The sequence below is a fragment of the Anomaloglossus baeobatrachus genome, chromosome 3 (genome assembly GCF_048569485.1).
Source record: "Anomaloglossus baeobatrachus isolate aAnoBae1 chromosome 3, aAnoBae1.hap1, whole genome shotgun sequence".
Lineage (NCBI taxonomy): Eukaryota > Metazoa > Chordata > Amphibia > Anura > Aromobatidae > Anomaloglossus > Anomaloglossus baeobatrachus.
In genome coordinates this window covers 270,485,001-270,509,690 of record NC_134355.1, presented here as the reverse complement: position 1 = coordinate 270,509,690, position 24,690 = coordinate 270,485,001, and the positions used below count along the sequence as shown (strand labels likewise).

The 24,690-nt window shown below is 43.9% G+C and overlaps 1 protein-coding gene across 1 annotated transcript in view; it reads right to left on the bottom strand.

Annotated features, from left to right (window-relative positions):
• The window catches only part of IFNGR1 (interferon gamma receptor 1), a 94,189-nt gene that overhangs the window by 10,537 nt on the left and 58,962 nt on the right, over nucleotides 1-24,690 (bottom strand). Inside the window, exons 2-4 of the mRNA XM_075338251.1 lie at nucleotides 10,812-10,926; nucleotides 8,890-9,059; nucleotides 2,641-2,798 (exon numbers count right to left, since the gene is read on the bottom strand). Of these exons, the coding sequence (XP_075194366.1) occupies nucleotides 2,641-2,798; nucleotides 8,890-9,059; nucleotides 10,812-10,926 (443 nt within the window). The remainder of the gene's footprint in view (nucleotides 1-2,640; nucleotides 2,799-8,889; nucleotides 9,060-10,811; nucleotides 10,927-24,690) is intronic.

The window sequence follows — 24,690 nt, the reverse complement described above, 5'->3', positions numbered from 1 at the left end:
GGTTATAGGGCAGAGAGTGCTCAATCAGAAAGATATGTACTACAATTATACAAAAAGACTGACCCGCATATCCAATAGGTGTAAACAGGTGCTAGCTGAAAAACACATTATAACTACGAAACATATAGAGGTTTTAACCTAGATAGCGTCATTTTGCCCAGACATGGAGGTTTTTTATCCAGAGAGTGACATTTCAAGTTAGGTTCCTGATATAAAGAGATTACCTTGCCATTGGTCATTGGACTCACATGCATTGGCCAATACATTAGCTAACCATCACTTTTTTTTAAGTATTCATATAGCAGTAATGCACTGCCAGAGTTCACTTTTTCATGGTTAGCATTTTAGTCTGCAGCTGTATGTTTCGTACCCAGTACCCGAGGGACAGTCTGATGTTGAATATCTTTTTATGCCCGCTTTGAGCAGATGTATATTAGCGTTTCATTTTTCTAAGCTTTGCTTCTAATAAAAAAAGTCTAAAAATACAGCAAAAACATCATCATTTCTTACCAGTTTTCTTTTTTTTTGGAGACTGATGTCCCAATTATGGTACAATTTTAGATGCTATTTTTCATGAGTTTGATATATACAATGCAATTTCTAGATGCTGGTTTGTTTTTTCTAGCCATAATGAAAATACATATTTCCTTCTGGTATTGTTATGTAGACCCTATGGCATAGTGTGTGCTTCATGGCAACAGTTAGAAGACATAAAGTCAGACTAATATGATGCCATAATAGGGAACTGGTGCAGAATTCCACCAATTTCCTTAAAAGTGACCAAACCCAGCAATTTTGTCAGGAGAGGCCAAACTCTTCTCCAATGACATATCTGGAAGGACAAGGCATTATAAAATTCAAGGTTCCCAATGACAGATTTAGGCTTTGTGCGGACGTTGCGTTTTGGCTGCGTTTAAAACTGCAGCGTGTCATTGTCAAAATGCATGCTTTGTGCTTCCCCAGCAAAGTCTTTGAGAAGTCAGCAAATTCCAGGCGCACATTGCTTTTTTTAAACGCAGCATTTTGAATGCTAAATATTGACAAAATCGATGCGTTTAAAAAAGCAACATATCACTTTTGTGCGTTTTGGTTGCATTTTACACCCATTGAAATCAATGAGGGGTATCAAAACGCAACCAAAATGTATAGCTGTTCGCTTGCACTGCATTTTGTTACATTCTGCATGCTTTTTTGACAAACAAAACACAGGTTTTTCGGTCTCTCTGTCGGTCGGTCTCTCCCTCTCGCTTTCATACTCACCGATCACCGGCGCAGCGCTGCACAGCTGTCACAAAGCTCCGGCGGCTTCGCCAGCTTTTGCAAATGCCGGCCGCTCATTATTCATCTCGTATTCCTTGCTTCCCCCACCCACCGGCGCCAATGATTGGTTGCATTCAGACGAGCCCCCACGCTGAGTGACAGCTGTCTCCCTGCAACCAATCACAGCTGTCGGTGGGCGGGTCTATATCGTTCAGTAAAATAAATAAATAATTGAAAAATAAAAATGACTTGCGGTCCCCCCCCAATTTTGATACCAGCCAAGGTAAAGCCACATGGCTGAAGGCTGGTATTTTCTGGATGGGGAGGCCCCCGTTATGGGGGCAATCGGGGTAATAAGGAGTTATTGGCAGCCAATAGCTGCCATTAAGACCTAGGTTAATCATGGCAGGCATCTATGAGACACCCACCATGATTAATCTGTAAGTTAAAGAAAATAAACACATACACCCAAAAAATCCTTTCTTTAGATTAAAAGACAAAAATACACCCTCTTTCTCCACTTTATTAATCCCCAAATAGCCCTCCAGGTCCGACGTAATCCACACAAGGTCCTACGACGCTTTCAGGTCTGCTACATCTGAAGCTGACAGCGAGCGGCCACAGACCACGACCGCTCTCTGCGAGCTCCACGCAGCAACTGAAGGGAGTCGCGCTATCAGTGATGACGTCACTCAGGTTACCCGCGGCCACCGCTGGATCTTCCAACTGTAGCAGCATGTCGCCCGAGTGACTGAAGTGATCAGTGGTGCCGTCACTCAGGCGATTTGTGGTCTCGGGCTGATGACTGCAGCTGGCCGCGGGTAACCCGAGGGACGACACCGCTGATTGCTCGGCTCACTTCAGTCACTAAGGTGATTTGCGGTCACCGGTGACCGCAAATCAGGCCGCGGCACACATACAGGCCCGCACGATGACAATGAAGTCGGGTGAAGTTCATCCAAGTTCATTCTCATCGCGCAGCTCTGTCTCGCAGCCAGCCACGCTCTATGGGGATGTAGCAGAGCCGAGTGGGACCGCAAATATGCATCCAAAATGCATGCGCTTTGGATGCATTTTTTTTTTTGGCAAACGCAGTGTTTACAGTTGTCAAAACGCTGCAGTTTGTCAAGACAGAACGCAACGTGCGCACATAGCCTTATAGTAGCCCTACTGACATCTGTCAGTGGAATGAAAGATCAATACACTGGATTTCACCAGAGGTTTCAGCCTATTGGGTTTGTTCTACTAACCAGGAAAAAAAAACCTGAAAAGGGTTTGTTTTTTTTTATTCAGATGTTCACATCAAAACATTTAAATAAAGTTCATAATGGTTGAGAATATAAGGCTGACTTAAATTAAATGTTTCTTGTAATAAAATACCTTAGTTTCGTTTCCATGATATATTTCATATCCAAGGTCATCAATATGGTCTCCTACAGTCTGCTTGTCATTAACATGTGGTACATCTGGGTACCAAATATCAATGACTATAAACTTTCCATTGACAGATGCATTCATTTTAGGGGGTCCAATAATACCTAAGGATAAAAAAAACATACAAAATTACCTTTTTTTTGTAAGCCAAATTTTATTAATTTGAAAAAGGCATCTCCACATCATGAAACATTTATGGACATCTATGAACAATTAGCAAGGAGAGAAACAATACTACCCTTATTATAGAAAAATTTTAACATGTCTCTATTATTCGCACTGAATATCCATATCCAAATATTAGAGGGCTTCTACATAATCCGTTCCATGCTAAATTAGCAGAGCTTTATACAAATGATACCACATTATAAGACAAATGGAAAAACAAAAAAAAAAAAAATAAAAAAGGGAAGAAAAACAGAAAAAAAATGGAAGGGAAAGTATAGATAGAGAGGTAAGCGGAGGAAAAAAAAAAAAAAAAAAGGAAAGCAGAGTCTCGACCGGATGACCACCCCAATCAAAGACAACACAAGACCTTCTGAAAAAGAGTCCTACTGACAAGAAGAGGGTCAAGCTATCCGACCTCTAGGAGTTCAGCCACTCAGCCATGTCCGGGGAGTCCCAGAACATAATCCAGGGGGACCACGTATCAAATACCTTGTCAGACCTACCAGAGGTCCGGCCTATCAAATCTTCCATCCTGAATATGTTGTTAATTTCCAACACCAGTTCAGCATGTGACGGAGACTTCTCCTGTCTCCAGTAACTCGGGATCAGCCTTTTTGCCGCGGACAGTATATAAGCCGAAGTAAGCCCTTTTTGTACCTGGAGGCACATAACTCCCCTAGGGATAGCTTTGCCAGCTCCAGTGTCAACACCACAGGAAATAAAGATATTTTCTTGGCTAGATTAAAGGCTCCATCCCAAAAAAGTTTTAGTGGCGAACACGACCACCACATGTGCACTTCAAACCGCTCCACTGACAAAAATAAAAAAAGTTATGGGTCTCGAAAAATGGCGACATAAACCAAAATGTTTTTACAAAGTTCAGAATTTTTAAAGCCACTATAAAAGCCAATAGCAGAAAAAGATATACAATTGGTATCACCATAATTGTACAGACCTAACTAATGATGTTGCCAGTTAATTTTTACTGAACAATTAATTCTGTAGAAATTAAACCCAAAAAGCAATGGCAGAATTGCCGCCTTTTTTTTTTCCACCATTTTACTGCATATGGAATTTTTGTTTCCTATTTCCCATACACTATATAGTAAAAGGAATGGTGTATTTCAAAACTATAACTTGAAATACAAAAAGCAAACCCTCATACATTAATGGAGATTTTAAAAAAGAGGGAAAAAAAAAACCTAACAACAAAAATTAGCTACATCCTTAAATGATGACATTTTGTTTGAGAATCCCCAGTGCAGAGGTACTCAAATGGACCGGCATCGGGGGAGCCTGCGGTCAGTGACTTCATCTTGAAGCTTGAGCAGTGATGTTCGTTTCAGTTGCTTGGCTAGTCCCTGCTCTACCAAGCATGCATCAGCTGTCAATTCCAACATATGCTCAATATGTTCCTTCTTTTGAATGTGCAGTGACAGTGCTTTCCCTTGCCGGCTCTAATAAGAAGTGACAAGCTGGCAAGAGAGTGCACTGTCAATGCGCATTGAATAGGAGAGAATGCAGGGAGAGCAGAAGCCCGTCCAGCCCCCAAAATGGACTTCATAGTTCGACCACTATGTAGCATAGCACTATACTATGTCTAACAATAGTGGGACCTCCAGTGGTGGCATTACATATATTACACCTAGCAAAGTCAGATCTTAGATTTTTCCATACAGTACATGGCCCAAGTGAGACATCTAAAAGGTCCAGTTATCGGCCACGTTCAAACACTCAGTATGTTACATCAGTATTTGTAAGATAAAACCAGCAATGAAACATTTAGAGTCAAAGTATAATACAAACAAGAGCAACTATTCTGTATTTTTCACCCCTCCTGGTTTTGGCTTACAAATGCTCATATGAAGTACTGATCAAATACTGAAAGTGTTAACATGGCCTAAACCGGACCACTAGAGGTCTCACTGGGGCCATGTACTGTATGGAAAAACATAATGTGATTTTATTAGTTGTAATAATGCAATGCTACCACTAGAGGTCTCACTACTGTTAGACATGGTATTGTTCTATACTACTCAGTACTGAAAGCTCTTAATAGGAAGGTGCGCACTGAGGGGCAGGATTCATCAATGCTGGTGTAGTGTACGCTTGATGGAGTAAAAGAGGTGCCAAATTCTGTGCATGCCACTTAGTGAATTTGGAGCTGCTTCCGAGTGGCATGCGCCGAGCCAAAAATGCTACTTAAAGAGAACCTGTCAGCATGATTTTGCAATATAAAATAAAGACACGGTTTTAATTGCACTGTAATACTGATTCAATTTATACCTTTAGTGAAGAAATCCACTTTGTGGCTCTTCTTTCATCACTATTTGAAGTATAATTAGATTTAGGTGCACAGGATTTCTCCTCCCTGTCTGTGATCTGTGATTACCTGGCCCCTCCGCTGCCTCCACTCTGTTAATTGCCTTCCTTTGTTTGAAATCTCAGCATTGACCTGCCATTCAAACATCGGAGGCAGAAAGAGAGGCTGGGGAATCACAAACAGGGAGGAAAAGAGCTAATTAGTAGAAAACCTCAAATGCTGACTGCAGACGAACCACAAAACAGATTTCTTCGCCAAATGTATCAATGTAACAAGTATTACAGCGTCATTACAGCCACGTCTTTACCTTACATTACAAAATCCTTTTAAGTCATAGAGTGGAGTAATATTTGTGCTAAGTAAAATGCCAGCAGTTCTGATTTGATGAGCTCAGAAGGTCTCAGCGTTTGGTTGATCGCTGTTCTGTTTAAGAATTCGCTCATTGCTTATCTTGAGTAGGAGTGTATTTAACCTTTTCCTATCCTGAGTCCCCCCCAGTGGGGACATTCAAAATAATCCGTTAAGCTCCTTTGTCCCCTGGCAGGGGACATCAATAGGTGGGTGGCAACAAATGTCATCTTCTGCCAATGGGTTTGAGCAGATTCCGTTTTCACTACCAAACACGGGAATAAATATAACTGATGACGACCTATAATTGGTTTTCAATGGGCGAAACAGGAAATTGTATTGGATAGAAAAAGGTTAATTCTATTCTGCGCTGAAGGGGTTAAGGTCTCTTTTCTATCCTGCTGAGATTGACTTGTAGCTGTTAAATCTCAGCTGCAGTCAATGCCCTTCCGCCATATAAACATACTCCTCACTCTCTTCTATGCCGGCTAGAGTTCATACTATAACTGACCACTTTGATGAGGCCTAGCTCTGGAGAAGCTGAGGTGTTGTTTCTGTTGCCACTGAGAAGCTTCCTGCATGTAGCTGTGGAGAACTATTTTTTTGTCTTTTCAATCTGTGTTTTACCTTGTAGTGAGTTGGACTTTGCACTAGTCAAAGTGAATTCAGAGCCAGGGAGGGCCTAGGCACTTAATTGCACAAAGGGGGAAGGACCAATCTAGGGACATTAGGGAGTGCTGGGATCAGCCTCAGGTGACTGTTAGGAAGTGACCGTAGGTTCCCCTCTCCCGGTCGCCAGGGCCACCCATTGTATTTTTTCCCTGGTGTTCCCTTTGTGTGGCGTCACTCGGCGAGGGTCCTCTCGCCCCCAGCATAACAACAGGTGAAGAGAAGATAGATACCTTTATTTCTCCATTGTCTATGATAGCATATATAGAACTACACTCAGATGACATCCGAGTGCAGTCCGATATTTTGCACCCATTGACTTGAGTGGATGTGCACCGTCCGATACTCGCTGCCATTCGCACCATGAAGCAAGTTTTATTTTTTTTTTTATTCTAACTGTACATGAGAAAAAAACGCTAGTTGGCACTTCCTCATAGTATAACATTGGAGAAAGTGCTATGCAATTAAACATCGAATTGCACTCATCTAAGTTATACGCAAGCTATATATGTTAGGACGCATTCATACGAAGTATGCATGAATCAAGCCGCATACAAGGTTATCCTGGTAAAACAATTGCTTCTTTCTGCTCAGGCAATGTTCCCCAACTCTGAGGACTGTTTTTTTCCAGGAGGACAATGTGCCATGCCCCACAGCTAAGTCAATCAATGAGTGGATGAAGGACCACCACATCAAAACCCTGTCATGGTCAGCCCAATCTCCAGACCTGAACCCCATTGATAACCTCTGGAATGTAATAAAGAGGATGATGGATCGTCACAAGCCATCAAACAAAAAAGAAGTACTTACATTTTTGCACCAGGAGTGGCATAAGGTCACCCAAAAGCAGTGTGAAAGACTGGTGGAAAGCATGCCAAGACGCATGAAAGCTGGGATTAAAATTTATGGTTATTCCACAAAATATTGATTTCTGAACTCTTCCCGAGTTAAAACATTATTAGTATTGTAAGTTCTAAATGATTATGAACTTGTTTTCTTTGCATTATTTGAGGTCTGAAAGCAATGCATTTTTGTTATTTTGACCATTTGTCTTTTTCAGAAAATACAAAATGTTTTGCAATTTACACTTTACTCAAAAATATAAACAAATTGGTAAATAGCGTAACAAGAAAAAAAAATGCTGGAATTGTCAGTTTTCTGCTGAAAATAGAAAAAAATGCAATAAGAGGCAAAGGTGCTTTTTCAACTTTTTTTTTCTTTTACAGATTTCAAAATTTTTCTCACCAAATAAAAAAAACAAAGAACAACTGCATGATTGTAATTGTACCTACCTGGAGAATCATACTGCCTGGTCATTTGTAACACTTAATGAACACAATACAGAACCCCAAAACTATTGTGAATTTCCGTTTTTTTCACACAATTCTTTCCAGTACATCACATAAGATGGATGGTTTAGTTCCAAAGTACTACTTATCCCACAAAACAAGTGAACACATTCACGCTTTTCTACAGATTTGCCATGGAAGGTGGGGAAATCCACAAAGGAAGGTTTGCATACCACTTGGACTTCGTTCATTTGCACAATTAGGACAGATCTCTTTTCTTATGTTTCTTCTTCTTGTCTAAAGTAACCTGATCCTAAGACCTTAAAATTAACTTGCCATGTCCCTAAATCCTATTAACCTACAGATATGGGGTTAATCTGCAGGTTAATAATTTTCTACACCTGTGCACCTGCTGCACTGAAAGTCCGGGTGCCTATAGAAAATTAACTTTATTCCTCTCTGCAGCCTCTAGCTTTCAGTCGGAGGCGTAGCTGTGATTAGTACACAGTGAGCGTCGGCTATAAGCACGTCCTGCACTTACAGCCATTGTTGGACTGATGCCCTGCTGAGACAATTGTCCGTCAATGTGCTTACAACCGCTGCTTACTGTGAACTAAGCATCGGCCGCAAATGTATGACTGAAAGCCGCAGGCTGCTGTGAGGAATAAAGTTAATTTCCTCCTGATTGAGGGGCTTTCAGTGTAGTAGCTAGGCAGCTTTGGAATGCTATTAACCTGCAGATTAACCCCATGTTTGCAGGTGTATAGTGTTTGGGAGGTAAAGCGGCCTCTTCCTGCAGGATTGGCAGTGTACAGTCCTGGCGTAACAATGCTATTAGTCTAAACTGTCACTAAACCAGTAGCATACCGGCTCCGTAAAAAGAAAGATGATGCGCTGGGAAGTGCTTTGGTCCTGGAGAAGTAAATCTCCCCTAAATACATTTTCAAATACATGCTTATAATTGAGAAAGCAGGTTTCTAAATTTTTGCTGGGGAACAATTGCTCTCCTTGAGCCATTTCTCTTGTGATCCTACCAAAATCGTGGCATATCATTTTGTGCCTGTATTGAAAAGCTCTGGAGAAATATATTCCCATGCTTCCTGTATAGTTTGGAAGGAAGTCTGTCAGATCCTGGCGTGGTAGGAGGTTATTCAGCTAGTGTAATTGTTTAGCAAGTCCCATTGTGCTCTCAAGATTAGGTAAGGGAACTGACTATGAGCATGTGTGGGACTGGGTCCAAATCTGCAGTCAGATATGGCGCTATTCTAAGAGATGGTACCAGCATATGGTCACTTCTGTCATCACTGCCTAGCCACAAGGTTCCTGTGTTATGTGCCTATGGCCAACTAAAGGCATAGCAGCCTATGCCATAAAACCCAATTCATCATGATTACTTACCATCGTTTATCAGGTAGAATTCAGTCGATGCATAGCTACTCATCTCAGAGCCCACCAAAGCTTTCACTTGAACTTTATAACGAATAAAGGGATCATCGATGATTTCAGAAAGATCACAGTAATTATGTGAAATATTCAGACAAGTCTCTACAATCATCCAGCCACCAGTTCTGAAATGGAAAGCTAGCAGTTAATATTATGGAATACCGAAAAATATTTGTTTCCATTTCCTCACAAGTCAAAAGTTGCTTTCTTTTTACATATTTAGCAGCGAGTATACAGTAAAGAAATGTCTTCTCCATTCTGTGTCTGCGGAATGAAAACACACTTAAAGGGAACCTGACAACAGTTTTTCAGTATTGACCCAAAAGTATCACCTTCTGCAGCTCCTAGGCTGCATTCTATGAAGGTGTACCTTGTTCCCTGACACCCTTGAATACCCCAGAAGTACCTTTATAAAATCTGCTGCCACGTATGTAAATAAACTGTTCTGGTCAGATGGGATTCTTTATTGGGCCTCATGTCCATCCTTTTCCTGCTCTTCGCCATCCTCCTTTGATAACTGATGTGGATGACGCTTCAGTCATCATCCACGTAGCTGGGTAAAATCGCGTGCCTGCGCAGAGTCATTCCCGGTTTGCACAGGGGCTCTTTGTTCTGCCCCATTGCAGGCAGAGCTGAAAACATAAGTGCGCTTGCGCTCTCTCACAATCTCGCTCCTGCGCAGAGAGCTCACCGGTTCACACAAGCACACCTATGTTTCCAGCTCTTCTCGCAATGGGGCAGAGCGAGGAATGAGTCTGTGCAGGCACGAGATTTTGCCCAGCTACGTGGATGATGACAGAGGCATCACCACGTCAATCATCAAAGGAGGACGGCGACGAGCGGCACAAGTAAGTACAGGAGGCCAAAAAAACAACGCCCATCCGACCAGAATGGTACACCTGGGGTCTGGAAGGGGAGTCAGGGAACAAGGTGCACCTTCATAGAATGCAGCCCAGGAGCTGCAGAATGTGATACGTTTGGTTCAACACTGAAGAAACTGGTGACCGGTTCCCTTTAAGCTTTACGTTGATATCTTGTGAACCATAGGTAGATTTTATTTTATAAGACAAGGCTATAGCCTGGAGCTCATAGACTTGAGATTTCTCTCCAGGTTATGGTGGTCACCAGATTCATTTGTACCCCCCACCCTAGAAAATCACTGACTTGGAATAGTATAAAATAGTATACAGGTAGATTTAGTTCTGATTTCTGAATTAGAGCAAACTTGTGTGTGCTGATGTATTTATACTTCCTCCATGCTTGTATAATCAGTATTTAACCATTGAACAGCACTGTTAGTATTAATCTAGCGTTTACACATACAAACAAGCAATCTACACAAGATCAACTATACTGCTGGACAACCCTTTATGAATAGCTCAAATATGCAGGCTAAAATGAAAAATAAAAAACAGCATATATACATACAGCCTGGCATCATTTTTCAATGTCGCTGAATTTCCTGGCAGTCACAAGGAAATTATGTCATGTAACCGCTGCAACCAATCAGTGGTCAATGACCGGTTGCATCCTGCAGTATTCCATCTAAGGAAATCTGCTACGCCTGAAGGCTGCAGCTAATCAGTGACTGCTGAATGGTTGCAGAATTACGTAACAATTTCATGTGACTCCTGGGGGACACAGTGATGACATCGGAGGTACGTGTGCAGGTTTTTTTTAATATATTAAAGACACAAATGATCTATTCATAAAGGGCTGTGCAGTAGTGGACAACGTATACTCAAATACACACTAAGCACTTTGGCCACATATTCAATATGCAGTGTATGTTTAGTGTATGCCCTGGTAAAGCTCCCTGTGTATACATCACACAGATACATCACGTTAACAAGAAAAATGAATAAAGTATTCCTCACTTGTAAGACCTGTATTCCACCTGAAAATAGGGAGTGACAGAGGTCAGGTTGTAGTCCCAGTGTAATGTAGAATTAAAATTATAGGACTTCTTCTGCAAGTTAAAAGGTGTTTGAACTGGAAAAAAAGAAAAAAAGAAATACAATGTTTATGTTACAAAAAACAGCACAGAAATCATGTAAACGCCATAAACAATGACATTTAGTAAAAGAAGATGACTGTGTTATACAGCAATAACGGAAACATACTTTGAAGGAGTTCTACAGGCAAAACAAAATTTGGCCCAGAAGGGTAGGACATATAAAATATAACCTTAACAGTCGTACTCCCCTACCAGCACACATCAGGATACAGTGCAGGCTGCTCTGCGGTCTACAAAGACACAGGAACCTGTAATGTCACCATTCCACCAGCCAGCATACCACTGTGGCCTGTGACTGACTGCATCCAATTACAGGCCGCAAAAGGTCTGGCGCCTAATGGAACTTTGGCATCACCATTCCCTGTCTGTATAAACCACTGAGCGGCTTGCAGAGCATCCAAGTGAGTTTACGGTAGGCGAGAATGTGCAATGCGGCATCTGGCACCTAAAAATGGCTACTACAGGAAGGATTAGAGCAAGCCACTCTGCTTACCAGGTACCAGAAGCTGTCCTGGCTTTCACCATTTAACCCCTGTACAATGATCTGGACTTCCCTTGTCTATGACCATAGAAAAATCTGCGATACAATGGTGCTGGCTAGCAGTAGTGTTCTGCTACCCGGGTCAGAACCAAGAGAGCAGAAAAAGTCAGAAGACAAAAGAATAGTCCGTAAAACAAGCCAAGGTAAAAACAGAAACAAACACACTACACAGGCATTAGGATATAATAAAATATAGCAGTCTGCCCAAATTGAAGCAGATTATTAAAAGGGAACCTGTCACCAGTTTTTTGCTGCGGCCACCACCAGTGGGCTCTTATATACAGCATTCTAACATGCTGTATATAAGAGCCTAGGCCGCTGTGAACATAAAAAAATCACTTTATAATACTCACCTAAACCGGTTGCTGTGGTGGATGTGGCTGAAATTGGTGTCTTCGTCCTCCAGTGCCGGCACCGCCTCTTTCGGCCATCTTTGTCGCTGCCTCTGTAGTCCTTCTGAAGCCGCGGTGCATGACGTGTCCGACGTCATACACACTCGCCGGCATTCAGGTCCTGAGCAGGCGCACTTTGATCTGCCCTGAGCAGGGCAGATCAAACTATTGTAGTGCGCATGCGCGGGACCAGCGAGTGTGTATGTCATGCACACAGCCTTCAGAAGGAGGACGAAGATGGCCGAAAGAGGAGGTGTCGGCCCCGGAGGACGAAGACGCCCGTTTGAGCCACATCCACCGCAGCGACTGGTTTAGGTGAGTATTATAGTGTTTTTTATGTTCTACACAGCGGCCTGGGCTCTTATATACAGCATGTTAGAATGCTGTATATAAGAGCTCATTGGTGGTGGCCGCAGCTTATAGGGCAAAAAACTGGTGACAGGTTCCCTTTAAGACCAATGTAGATTTTTACAATTCTCAAAATTAAATTTTATTAAAAGGAAATCTGGTTAAAAGTGCTGGAAGCGACAGTAAGCGCAAATGGGGGTCTTATCCTAAAACACTGTCAGCAATGGTGCTGTAAGGGTAGATTTACCTGGTGTGGAGGTGAGTCACAACCACTGTAAGGCCGGGGCCACGCTGGGATAATGCGATCCCCTCGCATGACACTCGGCTCACGCTGGCAGAACAGCAGAGCCGAGTGTCATGCGAGTGTCCCTGCGACTGAGGTCCGACTGTGCAAGCGGACCTCAGCTTCGGGGGGTGGGCCGGCACTGAGGAGGGGAGCGCAGGTGCTGCGAAGGGGAGGGATTTATCTTCCTCTCTCCTCCGTAGCCAGCTATTGCCATTCTCGCACTGCACCCACAGTACACCGGTGTTCTGCAAGTGCAGAGCGATCTTTCTCTCGCCCCATAGACTTGAATGGGTGCGAGAGAAAGAGTCTCGCATTACATTCGCAGCATGCTGCGATTGTTTTCTCGGTCCGATTAGGGCTGAGAAAATAAATCGCTCATGTGCGCTGGCACACAGGCTAATATTGGTCCGAGTGGAATGCGATATTTTATCGCACTCCACTCGCACTGTTTTTCTCGCAGTGTGGCTTAGGCCTAATGGCGTAAATACAGCTGCAGCAGAATCTACGTGGAAATGCAGTTTGAAATATGGAGAAAAAGGGGTTAATAAACCGCGCTGCCATAGAAAGAAGGATCCATGTAGAAGAAATTATTTTGTCAGCAGATCACAAAAAAGGCATTAAAAAGAACATTATTAATACAATAGAGAATAAGAACATTTGTAATATCATACATCAGTGCCCGCGCTGTCAACGCCTCCCCCCCCCCCTCGACGTCATCACTGCGCGCCTGCTGAGAGGTCAGAGCGACAGCAGTGGAGCGCCGAGGAGACCGGAGCAGCAGGGGAACGAGGAGAAGTGAGTATGTATGTAATCGTGGTGCCAGACGACCATGGGGGTGCATTAAATGATACGGGGGCTGTATACTACATGAAGGTGCCTAATGCTATCTGGGTCTGCACTGTGCTATATGGTGGCTGTATACTACATGAGGGTGCCTAATGCTATTTGGGTCTACATTGTACTATATACAGGCTGTATACTACATGAGGGTGCCCAATGCTATCTGGGTCTGCATTGTACAATATACAGGCTGTATACTAAATGAAGGTGCCTAATGCTATCTGGGTCTGCACTGTGCTATACGGCGACTGTATATTACATAAGGATGCCTAATGCTATATGGGTCTACATTGTGCTATATGGGGGCTGCGTAATGTTATATGGGGGTTGCATAGTGCCATATATGGGCTGCATAGTGCCATATGGGGGGCTGCATAATACTACATGGGGGCTACATAATACTATATGGAGGACTATGGGGGCTTCATAACACTATATGGAGGAACATGGAGGCTGCATTCTACTATACCCCCAGAGCTGTATGTCCCCCCACCCCAGTGCTGTATATCCCCCCAAGCTGTATACCCCGAGAGCTGCACGTCACCCCCCCACCTCAGAGATGTTTGTCCCCCCACCCCAGAGCCACTGCCCCTCCATTGCTGTATACCCCTTTCCTCAGTAATATGTATGCCCCCCAGTAATGTGTATGTCCCCAGCCTCTCTTGTGATGAAAATACAGCAGTGTCAGTGTGCTCTATGTGCGGCCATGTCTGTTAGTGACGGCCACCAATCAGCGTGGCATAGACACATGCCCAGGAGGAGCTGGATGGAGACAAGCGGGGGAGGTGAATTAGGCTGTTGCCAGCTTCCCAATATTAGAAATATCTCTAATGTGTCTGTGTGTGCATGTATGATGTGTATATCTATGTATGTCAGTGTGTATGACTGCATATAGATTTATGTCTATTTTTATGTGTTTTTGTGAATTTCTCTTTAAATATGTATGTGTACATATGCCTGTATGTGTATGTATCTGTGCATGTCTATGTGTGGATGGGGCCCACTGAGACTCTTTTGCCCAGAGCCCACAAAAACCTGGAGCCGGCCCTGGTTCGAACAAATGTTTTTATTTCAAGTAAATACTGTATTTTTACCATTTTATTCTCCTTACAGATTTGATGTAGGATATTAGAAATGTTCTTATTCTTGTATTAATAATGTTCTTTTTATGGCCTTTTTTTGTGATTTGAGTCACTCACACCTGAAAAGGTAATGCCGAGCCTTTCTCGAATGTTCTAGCTCGCCCCTTTCCCCTCCTATATATACCCCCTGCTTTCATGTCTGATGTTTGTATATGATTTGTCCTGAGGAAGAAGCCATAAGGCTTTGAAAAGCGTAGGCAAATAAAATCATTCCTCCTACATGGATCCTCTTTTCTACGGCAGAGCGGTCTATTAACCCTTTTCTCTCCAAATTTGAACTGCATTAGGCTGGTTTCACACATCTGTTTTTTGCCCTCAGGCACAATCAGGTTTGTGTCTGATGCAACAGATCCGTCGCAGATTGTGTAAAAACTGATGCGATGGATCCAGCAAAAAAACAAAACAAAACTGATCCGCTTTTTTTTTTCTTTTTTTTTCTTCATTAGAGAGGGAGAGGGATCTCATTATCACCGCACACACACAGGCACTACCGCCCCCATCATCACCACACACATGCAGGCATTAAGACCCCCATCATCACTGCACATACGCAGGCACTACCGCCCCAAGCTTCACCGCACACAAAACAAAAAACGCCGGAAACAAAAAAGTTCCCTTCGACGTTCCATCCGGCCGCAAGACAAGCAACGCAAGCCCATCCAGCACAATCCGGCGCTAATAGAAGTCTATAGGGGAAAAAAACGGATCCGGCGGCAACAGACGCTGGATGCGTTTTTTTTTCCTGTGTTTGCTGGATTAAGCCTGATGGCAAAAAACTGATGTGTGAAAGCAGCCTTAACGGGAATCTGTCACCGGGTTTTTGCTACCTCATCTGAAAGCAGCATGATGTAGAAAAAGAGACCTTGGGTGCAGCAGTTGTGACACAATCAGATCTTTTAGGCATAGCATGTAGCAGAGCTCAGAAAACTAACCCCACCCCCATCACAGATTTCTATGTGCATTGTACAGTGAATGTAAGCTGCAAATCAGTGCTGGGGACATGGTTGTTCTAAGATGCAACTGAGACCTAGGCTGGGCAGTGATAGTATCTTCTACTGCTGAAAGAACACGCATTGTAGTGAAACAACAGGACAGCTAAATGTAAGTGGTCCTGGCACGGTTCAAAGTTCTTTATTGAAATATGTGCAAGACTGATGAGAGTTATTGTTTAACTCTGGACTCTAAATATAGAGGACATTTCCAAACATACTACCGTACTTCACAGTTCCTGCAAACTGTACTACTGCTAGGCCAGATCTCCTAACAAAGTAATCTGCTGAAGATGTGGCTTCTTCATCCCAGGTGATCAGCTGTTATTAATTGGGAGGCTTCTAAAAGGCAAGGGTATCATTACATAGATGGATATTCAACTAAATTAAAAAAGTTGTCCAGTTACCAAAACTGATTTTTTTTTCTGATAAATCTTGCTAATATGTGCCTCTCCACACATATATTATGCTTTTTCAGCAATATTACCTTTTATCGTGCTCTAGCAGCACATCTTCATTGCTGGCTCCAGCTCTGATGGGGTTAATCTCTTTTCTGACTTCCTGGGTTCAGTTCCTAACACTCCCATAATTCTTTGTGGCTCTAGGGCTGTATCTAACACACCCACCCAGCTCTCCTCTCCACCTAAAGACTCCTCCCTGCCTCTTTCCAGTGTGTATGCACTGAGAGCAATCACAATAGAGACAGCCGAAGCTCCCAGCTCTGCACAACCAGGGGAAGAAAGCGTCTATCTTCTGCTTGTTCACATATAGTTCATAGTGTGTGTGTGTGTGTGTGTGTGTGTGTGTGTGTGTGTGTGTGTGTGTGTGTGTACAGAAATTGTGATTATTAGCCGGCACAACATGTGAAAAAGATAATTGGGGGGGGGGGGGGGAATGAAGGGGTCATCATCCGTGTGGCATGAATTTTGCAGGCTACTTTCACATCAGCGTTTTTTTGCCTGTAGGCAAAAAACAGCAAACCGCATATGACCGGATCGTGTGGATTAAATGTGCAACACATGCAACCGTTATTTTACCGGATCCTTCTGCAGCAGGACACAGAATTTATCGGCCGGCACTGGAGTCAGCTGACTCCTGATCTCACAGCCCGCACACGCTGCAATGGCTGGAGGTTAACAGCGGTCACTGCCTGCTGCCGATCACAGGTGACCGTGTGCGGGCTGTGTGACAGGAGTTCAGCTGAGTTCAGATCAGCTGACTCCAGTGTCAGCAGATTAGGCAGGGGCCACACGGGGATTACTGCGATCCCCTCGCATGAGACTCGGCTCACGCTGGCAGTATAGCAGAGCTGAGTGTCATGCGTGAGTCCCTGCGACTGAGATCAGGCTGTGTGAGTGGACCTCAGCTGCGGGGGGTGATCCGACATTCAGAAGGGGCGGGCCAGTGCTGTGGAGGGGAGAGCGGGCCGACACTGAGGAGGGGTGGGAGGGATTTCTCTCCCTCTCTCCTCCGTAGTCGGCTATTGCGATTCTCGCTCTGCACTCGCGGTACACCGATGTACCACAAGTGCAGTGCGATTTTTCTCTCACCCCATACACTTGAATGGGTAAGAGAAAGAGTCTTGCATTATTGCATTACAATTGCAGCATGCTGCGATTGCTTTCTATGTCCGATTAGGTTTGAGAAAATAATTGCTCATGTGCGCTGATACACAGGCTAATATTGGTCCGAATGGAAAGCAATGTTTTATCGCACTCGACTCGCACCGTTTTTCTTGCAGTGTGGCTTAGGCCTTACTTGTTCTGTGTCCCCCTGCATCCATCGCAGCGTGTGCGGGCTGGGGTTCAGCTGAGTTCAGATCAGCTGACTCCTGTGCTGGACTGAACTCAGGTGACCTCACAGCCCGCACAAGCTGCGATGGATGCAGGGGGACACAAAACAAGTAATCGGCCGACACTAGAGTCTTCTGATTACTTGTTCTGCTGGCGCTGTGGTCAGGAGTAGGCATGAGTGAGCAGTAAAATGCTCTGGAAGCCCACGTCGATTTTTTTTTTTTTTTTTTTTTAAATTAAATATATTTAAAAAAAAAAAAAACAAACAAAACAAAAAAAAAAACAAACAATCACATAACCCTAACCCTAGGGTTAGGGTTAAAAAAAAAAAAGAAAAAAAAAAATAAGTATGGGCTCCCGCTGCAGTTCCTATTGCTAAGGGTAACCCAAGCAGCTACTGGCTGCTAACCCCCGCTGCTTGGTGTTACCTTCACTGGCAATGGAAAATCCAGGGAAGTTTTGTTTCTTTTTTATAAAGGTTTTTGCCTAAAAACTTTTTATTTTTTTTAAAAAAATGACGTGGGCTTCGCCATATTTTTTGTACGCTAGCCAGATACAGCAGGCAGGTACGGGCTGTCCCCAACCCCCAGCTGCCTATTTGTACCCGGCTGGGAACCAAAAATATAGGGAAGCCCTTTGTTTTTTTAATTATTTCATGAAATAATTTAAAAAAAAAAAAAAAAAAAAAAAAGACGTGGGCTTCGCTCATTTTTTTGTTTCCAGCCAGGTACAGCTAGGCAACTGGGGATTGGAATCCGCAACGCAGGGTGGCCCAAGCTTTCTGGGCCCCCCACTGCGAACTGCAGTCCACAGCCGCCCCAGAAAATGGCGCTTTTATAGAAGTGCCATCTTCTGGCGCTGTATCCAACTCTTCAAGTGGCCCTGGTGGCAGGTGGCACACTGGGTAATAAGGGGTTAATACCAGCTATGTTTTACCAGCTGGTATAACGCCCGAGATTCTTAATGTCAGGCCAAGTTTGACCTGGCCATTAAGAATCTCCAATAAAGGGTAAAAAAAAAAAAAAAAAATCATCACATAGAAAAATACTTCATTGGAAATAAATACACAGACTCAGTAGGGACTCCATATTTATTACTCCCTCTCACCCCTCCACGATCGAGACATTTCTGTACTGACCATGCCAGGAGAGGGAGAGAGAGAGACAGGGAAAAGAGGGAAAAGAGAGAGAGAGAGGGAGGGAAAAGACAGGGAGTGGGAGGGAAAAGACAGAGAGAGGGAGGGAAAAGACAGAGAGAGGGAGGGAAAAGACAGAGAGAGGGAGGGAAAAGACAGAGAGAGGGAGGGAAAAGACAGAGAGAGGGAGGGAAAAGACAGAGAGAGGGAGGGAAAAGACAGAGAGAGGGAGGGAAAAGACAGAGAGAGGGAGGGAAAAGACAGAGAGAGGGAGGGAAAAGACAGGGAGTGGGAGGGAAAAGACAGAGAGAGGGAGGGAAAAGACAGAGAGAGGGAGGGAAAAGACAGAGAGAGGGAGGGAAAAGACAGAGAGGGAGGGAAAAGGAAAAGACAGAGAGGGAGGGAAAAGAGGGGGAAGAGAGGAGTTGGAGAGAAGAGAGGAGTGGGAGAGAAGAGAGGAGTGGGAGAGAAGAGAGGAGTGGGAGAGAAGAGAGGAATGGGAGAGAAGAGAGGGGGGAGAGAAGAGAGGGGGGAGAGAAGAGAGGAATGGGAGAGAAGAGAGGGGGGAGAGAAAGAGGGGGGAGAGAAAGAGGGGGGAGAGAAAGAGGGGGGAGAGTGAGGGGGGAGGAAGAGGGGAGGAGAAAGAGGGGGGAGGGGAGGAGAAAGAGGGGGGAGAAAGAAGGGGAAGAAAGAAGGGGGGGAAGGGGAGGAGGAAGTAGGGGGGGGAAAGAGGGGGGAGAAAGCGGGGGGGAGAAGGGGGGGTGAGAGGTGCTCTGTCATTAATTTGCTCCTCTCTGGGACTTGTTGTGCAGGTGAGAGTGGAGAAAGCTGGTACTATGCAGCAGAAGTCACAGAGTGGAGACAGTGACAGGTAGCATCCGGTCACCTGCACAACAAGTCCCAGAGTTGAGCAACTTGTGATATATAGCACACTATGTGTCAGAGCAGAGCATGTCATCAACTGTCTCCACTCTGGGACTTGTACATGTGACAGAGTAGAGCAAATTGGTCCCATGCAGCATCCGGTCACCTGTGCTGCTGGTAGGAGCACATGATCACACTGCCGACACCGCAGGCTCTCCTGACAGCTAAGCACAGCGAGCGGATAGTGTGATTACATACTTGTGTGACAGGGGGGATTTCAGGTGAAGAAACCCCCCTGTACTCTACACTGGCGCCCTGTACCTCCCACATCTGACGGATGCTAAGCGGCGCGCTCTGTCTTCACCCCTCCACACTGAAGCCCTCCGGACCCTCCCCTCGATGCTGGGCTGTGACGTGCGGTAGTCACCGCCCACAGCCCTGTCAATCACTGTGAGTGGAGCCAGCATCCTCTGACGTAACTGTCAGGTTTGAGAGCCCGGAACTTGACGGGACGTAAGAGGATACTAGCGGCCGCAGCACCAGGAGGTCATGTGACAAGCACTGAGGGTGCAGGATAGCGCCGCTCAGTGCCAGAACTGAAAATAGAGGCCAATGCAGAAAACGCCTATAATGGTAAGTTACACTCAGAGAAAATAAAAAAAATGGGTGAACCACCCCTTTAAGTAATATGGTTTTTAATGCTGCTATCCTGGGAAAAAAGGGTTGGCAAGTCAACAACTCTGCTCTAAAATCGGCACCAATTGGGATATCGGGTTACCTTCATTACCTTTGATAATCTCATCTGTTCTATAAAAACTAAAAAGCCACCTGATCCTTCTGAATATGTGATGAGTGTCGCCGCTCACAATATCCTTCTATTCAGTGGTAACTGACCACCAGTGTGAAGACGTTCCACGATTAGTACGGCATCACATTTCTGAGGTCTTATCTCGCCTATGAAGTCTCACAACTCTGTTGTTATACTAACCAAAACGCCTCTTCAAAGCAAGGTGTTAAAATTGTGGTTATAACTTAAAGGAAAAGATTGTGTGGCTGGAGACATTTTTTTTTCTACCACAGCGCATAACTACTGAAAAAATGTAAAAAAAAAAATGGAAAGTGAAACAACTAGTGGTAAATTGTCACTGTTGTGGGTTTTGGTGTGAAGCCATAATGGTATAGAAGAACACTAAGCCTAGAAACGAAGGGTAAGAGTAAGCCGTTCTACAGGGATTGCGAGACGGCAGAATCTGCGGCATGGACATTAGGTCTCTGTTCTTACTGCCCTGGAATAAGAGCCCCAACGTGCAGTTCTGGATAACACACATCAAAAACATATGTGACTAGATGTGATTTGTGTGATTTCCTATACAACGAGTGAAATAGAAAATTGGTGACATGTTCAATACTTAACTCAATATATTTCTAAACTGTGCTATTCACATGAATTTCTAAATAACAACCTATCCAATTATTACAGGCAAATAAATCAAACCATAGATGTCCATAAATTAAGTTATATGTAATAATGTAACATCACAAAGGGAAAAAGTACAGTGTCTTGAGAAAGTATTCACCCACCTTGGCTTTTTACCTTTTTTCTTACAGTACAACCTGTGTTTAAATATTTTTGTAATCAGATTTGTGTGTGATGCATCAGCACTAGATAGTTACGTTTTGGAAGTGAAGTCAGAAAAATATAGGCAAAGTTTATGGGGGTAAAATAAAGAAAAATTGCAATGTGCTTAGAAATTCAAGCCTTTTGCTATGAAGCTCAATTTTTTTTGCGAAAGTAATTACAGTGGTACCTCGCTTAACGAGTAACCCACTTAACGAAAATTTCGCTTAACAAGCAAAGCTTTCTGTAAATTTGTAACACGGTTAACGAGAAAGCTTTGCTGTGCGAGCAAAATCCTCACCGCACACACTTCCGGTTTCGTCCATCCACTGCGCTCTAACCCGCTCTTGCAGTCCACAAAAACACACACAAACACACAGTATTATGCTCACCTTACCTTCCGTTCCATCGCCGGTCTCATGGTTCTTGTAGTACCCGGGTACATTGCGACGTGCTTGCGGCGAACTACAAGTACCATGAGGCCGGCGGTGGAACGGAAGGTAAGGTGAGCATATAATATGTGTACCTTCCGTTTCATCGCCGGCCTTCTGGGTCCTGTAGTGCGCCGCTCCGCTCCACTCCAGGCTGTGCATCGGCATCCATAGCGACGAAGCAGGAACTTCCTGGTTCCTGTCACTGCTACTCAAAGGCAGCACGCTGGCCAATCAGAGGCAAGCGGCTCTGCCTTTGATGTCAGCGCTCTGGCAGGAAGTTCCTCCCTCGTCGTTATGGTAACCCGATACACGACCCGCACCGGAGAACATCAAGTCCCAGGAGACCAGCGATGGAACGGAAGGTAAGGTGAGCATATAATATGTGCGTTTGCGTGCGTGTTTGTGTGTGTTTGTATGTGTTTGTGTGTGTTTGTGCGTGTAAGGAATGACAGAATAGGGGACCAGGATGGGACATTTAACTAGTTGTGGAACGAATTGTCTGCATTGCAATGATTTCCTATGAGAAATCTTGCTTTGCTGAACGAGTAACTTGGTTAACAAGCACAGTCCCAGAAAGGATTGTTCACGTTAAGCAAGGTTCCACTGTACCTACCCAAGTTACATGCTTAGTGAAAGGAAGTCCACCTGTGTGCAATCTAAGTGTCCCAGGGTCTGTCAGTATATACACACCTTTTCTGAAAGGCCACAGAGGCTGCAACACCAGTAAGTGAGAGGCATCACTAATCAAACACCAGGAGGATCAAGGATGTCTCCAAACAAGTCAGAGACAAAGTTGTTGAGAAGTACTAGTTAGAGATGGGTTCTAAAAAAATATTCAAGTCTCTGATGATCTCCCGGAGCACCATCAGATCCATTATGATCAAATGGAAAGAACATGGTACCACAACAAACCGGCCAAGAGAGGGCCACCCACCAAAACGCTCAGCCCGGGCAACAAGGGCAATAATCAGAGATGCAGGATAGACACTTTACAGAGTTCCCAAACAGAGATTGGAGTATCTGTCCATATGACCACAATAACTGTACACTCTATAGAGCTGGCCTTTATTGAAGAGTGGCCAGAAAAGAGCCTTTACTCACAGCCAAAAATTGGAAGGCTTGTTTCGTGTTTGCTAAAAGATATGTGGGAAACTCCCTAAATGTATGCAGGAAGGTGCAGTGGTCAAAGGAGATCAAAATTTTACTTTTTGGCTACCAAAGTAAACACTATGTCTAGCGCCAAACCAAGACAGCTCATCACCCCAAGAACGCCATCCCCACAGTGAAACATGGTGGTGGCAGCATCATGTTGTGGGCATATTTTTCAGCTGCAGGAGCAGGGAAAATGGTCGGAGTTGAGGGGGAAGATGGATGGTGCAAAATTCAGGGATATTCGTAAGTAAGACCTGTTTCAGTCCGTCAGTGATTTGAGACTGGAACGGAGGTTCAACTTCCAACAAGACAATAACCTAAAGCAGCACTTGAGTAGTTTAAAGGGGAAATGTGTAAATGTATTGGAGCGGCCTACTCAAAGCTCATACCTTAATCCAATTGAGAATCTTTTTTTCAGATTTGAAAATTGCTGTTTACTAGAGGAAACCATCTACCTTGAAAGAGTTGGATCAGTTTTGTCTTGAGGGATGGGCAAAAATCCCAGTGGCAAGATGTGGAAAGCTCATAGTGTGTTATCCAAAGTGACATGCAGCTGTAATTTTCGCAAAAGGAGGCTCTACAAAGTACTGACTTTAGTTATGCACACTGAAGTTTTCAGTTACTTTTTCCTTTTTGTTGTTGATTCACAATAAAAAGAAAAACAAAAGTTCACAGTTGCAAGCATGTTAGATAGTTGCATGGGTTGCAAAGAGGCCCAGGTCCATGTAGTTCAACCTTCCTTCACCAATTATATATTTTGTATGTTTTGTACATGAACTGATGCAAACCCTCAAAAAAAAGTGAAATTCCAGGTTGTGAGGTTCCAGAACGCCAAAAAAGGCCAAGGGGGTGAATTCTTTTGCAAGGCACTGTATTGAACACATGAAGAAAGGAGGTGCAATAATCAATGGAAAGTCATGACATCAGCTGAAATCTATCAGTACCTCAATTAAAAAGCAATTCCGCCACGTAGTGAAAAATAATATCAGCTGCTTCAACTCATGGCATATAGAAAGGTGTCTCATTAGCAAGGTGCCACACAAGAAATTTCTCATGATGGGTAAAACCAGTGAGCTGTCTAAAGTCCTTTGCAACTTACTGTTGCAAAACATATTGATAGCACAGGTGACAGAGCTGCTAAAGGTTCCAGCGAGCACTTTTTGGGGTATGATTTGGAAGTGGAAAGAACATCATTTCACCATAACCCAGCCATGACCAGGTGCTACCAGCAACATTTCAGACAGACGAGTGAACAGAATTATCAGAAGAATTGTCCAAGAGCCAATAACTGCCTATGAAGAGCTACAGAAAGACCAGGAATAAGCAGGTACAATTGTTTAAAAGAAAACTATAAGTAATGCATTCAACATCCATTGCCTGTATGCGCGTTCACCACGGAAGACACCATTTCTGATCAAAAAGCATATTCAAGTGCGGAAAGTTTCCTCAAGCACATTTAGACAAGCCGGTGAATTACTGGGAAAGTTCAAACTGGTCAGTTCAGACCATAATGTAACTCTTTGGATACCAAAATACACACCAAATTAGGAGGCCAAAAGGCACCACATAGCAACTTAAAAACACCATAGCAAACCTGTTGCTATGTAGTCTTCCATATTATTGAGATCTAAATAACCCTCACCACTGAGTTTCATCTTTCTGCCTATGCACAGTGTACACAGACAGCTGTCAATTGGTGGTGTGGGCGGGGTTATACAAACTCAGCATTCAGAGAACTGATAGAACTGCAGCAGACAAAACAGTAATGTCACAACTACAGCAAGCAGCCCAGTAAGTGTCACATCGCTAGAATCAGTGTCTCTCCACCTACATTATGCTGATCTTAGATGGAGTGTCAAAAAACCTGATTACAGATTCACTTTGATAATGTATGTTTGAAGTTGTTTTCCTACTACAGAATATTGGAATATTGGGGCAAAATCAGACGCCTCCCTGATGCTACTGCACAACTGTATTTCTGAGCATTAAGGACAGCATTAGCCTAAAGTGGGCTTTATACGCAACGACATCGCTAATAAGATGTCGTTGGGTCACGGAATTCGTGATGCACATCCGGCCTCGTTAGCGACGTCGTTGCGTGTGAAACGCACAAACGACTGTTAACGATCAAAATTACTCACCTAATCGTTGATCGTTGACAGGTCGTTCTAATCCCAATTATCGTTGCTGTTGCAGGACGCAGGT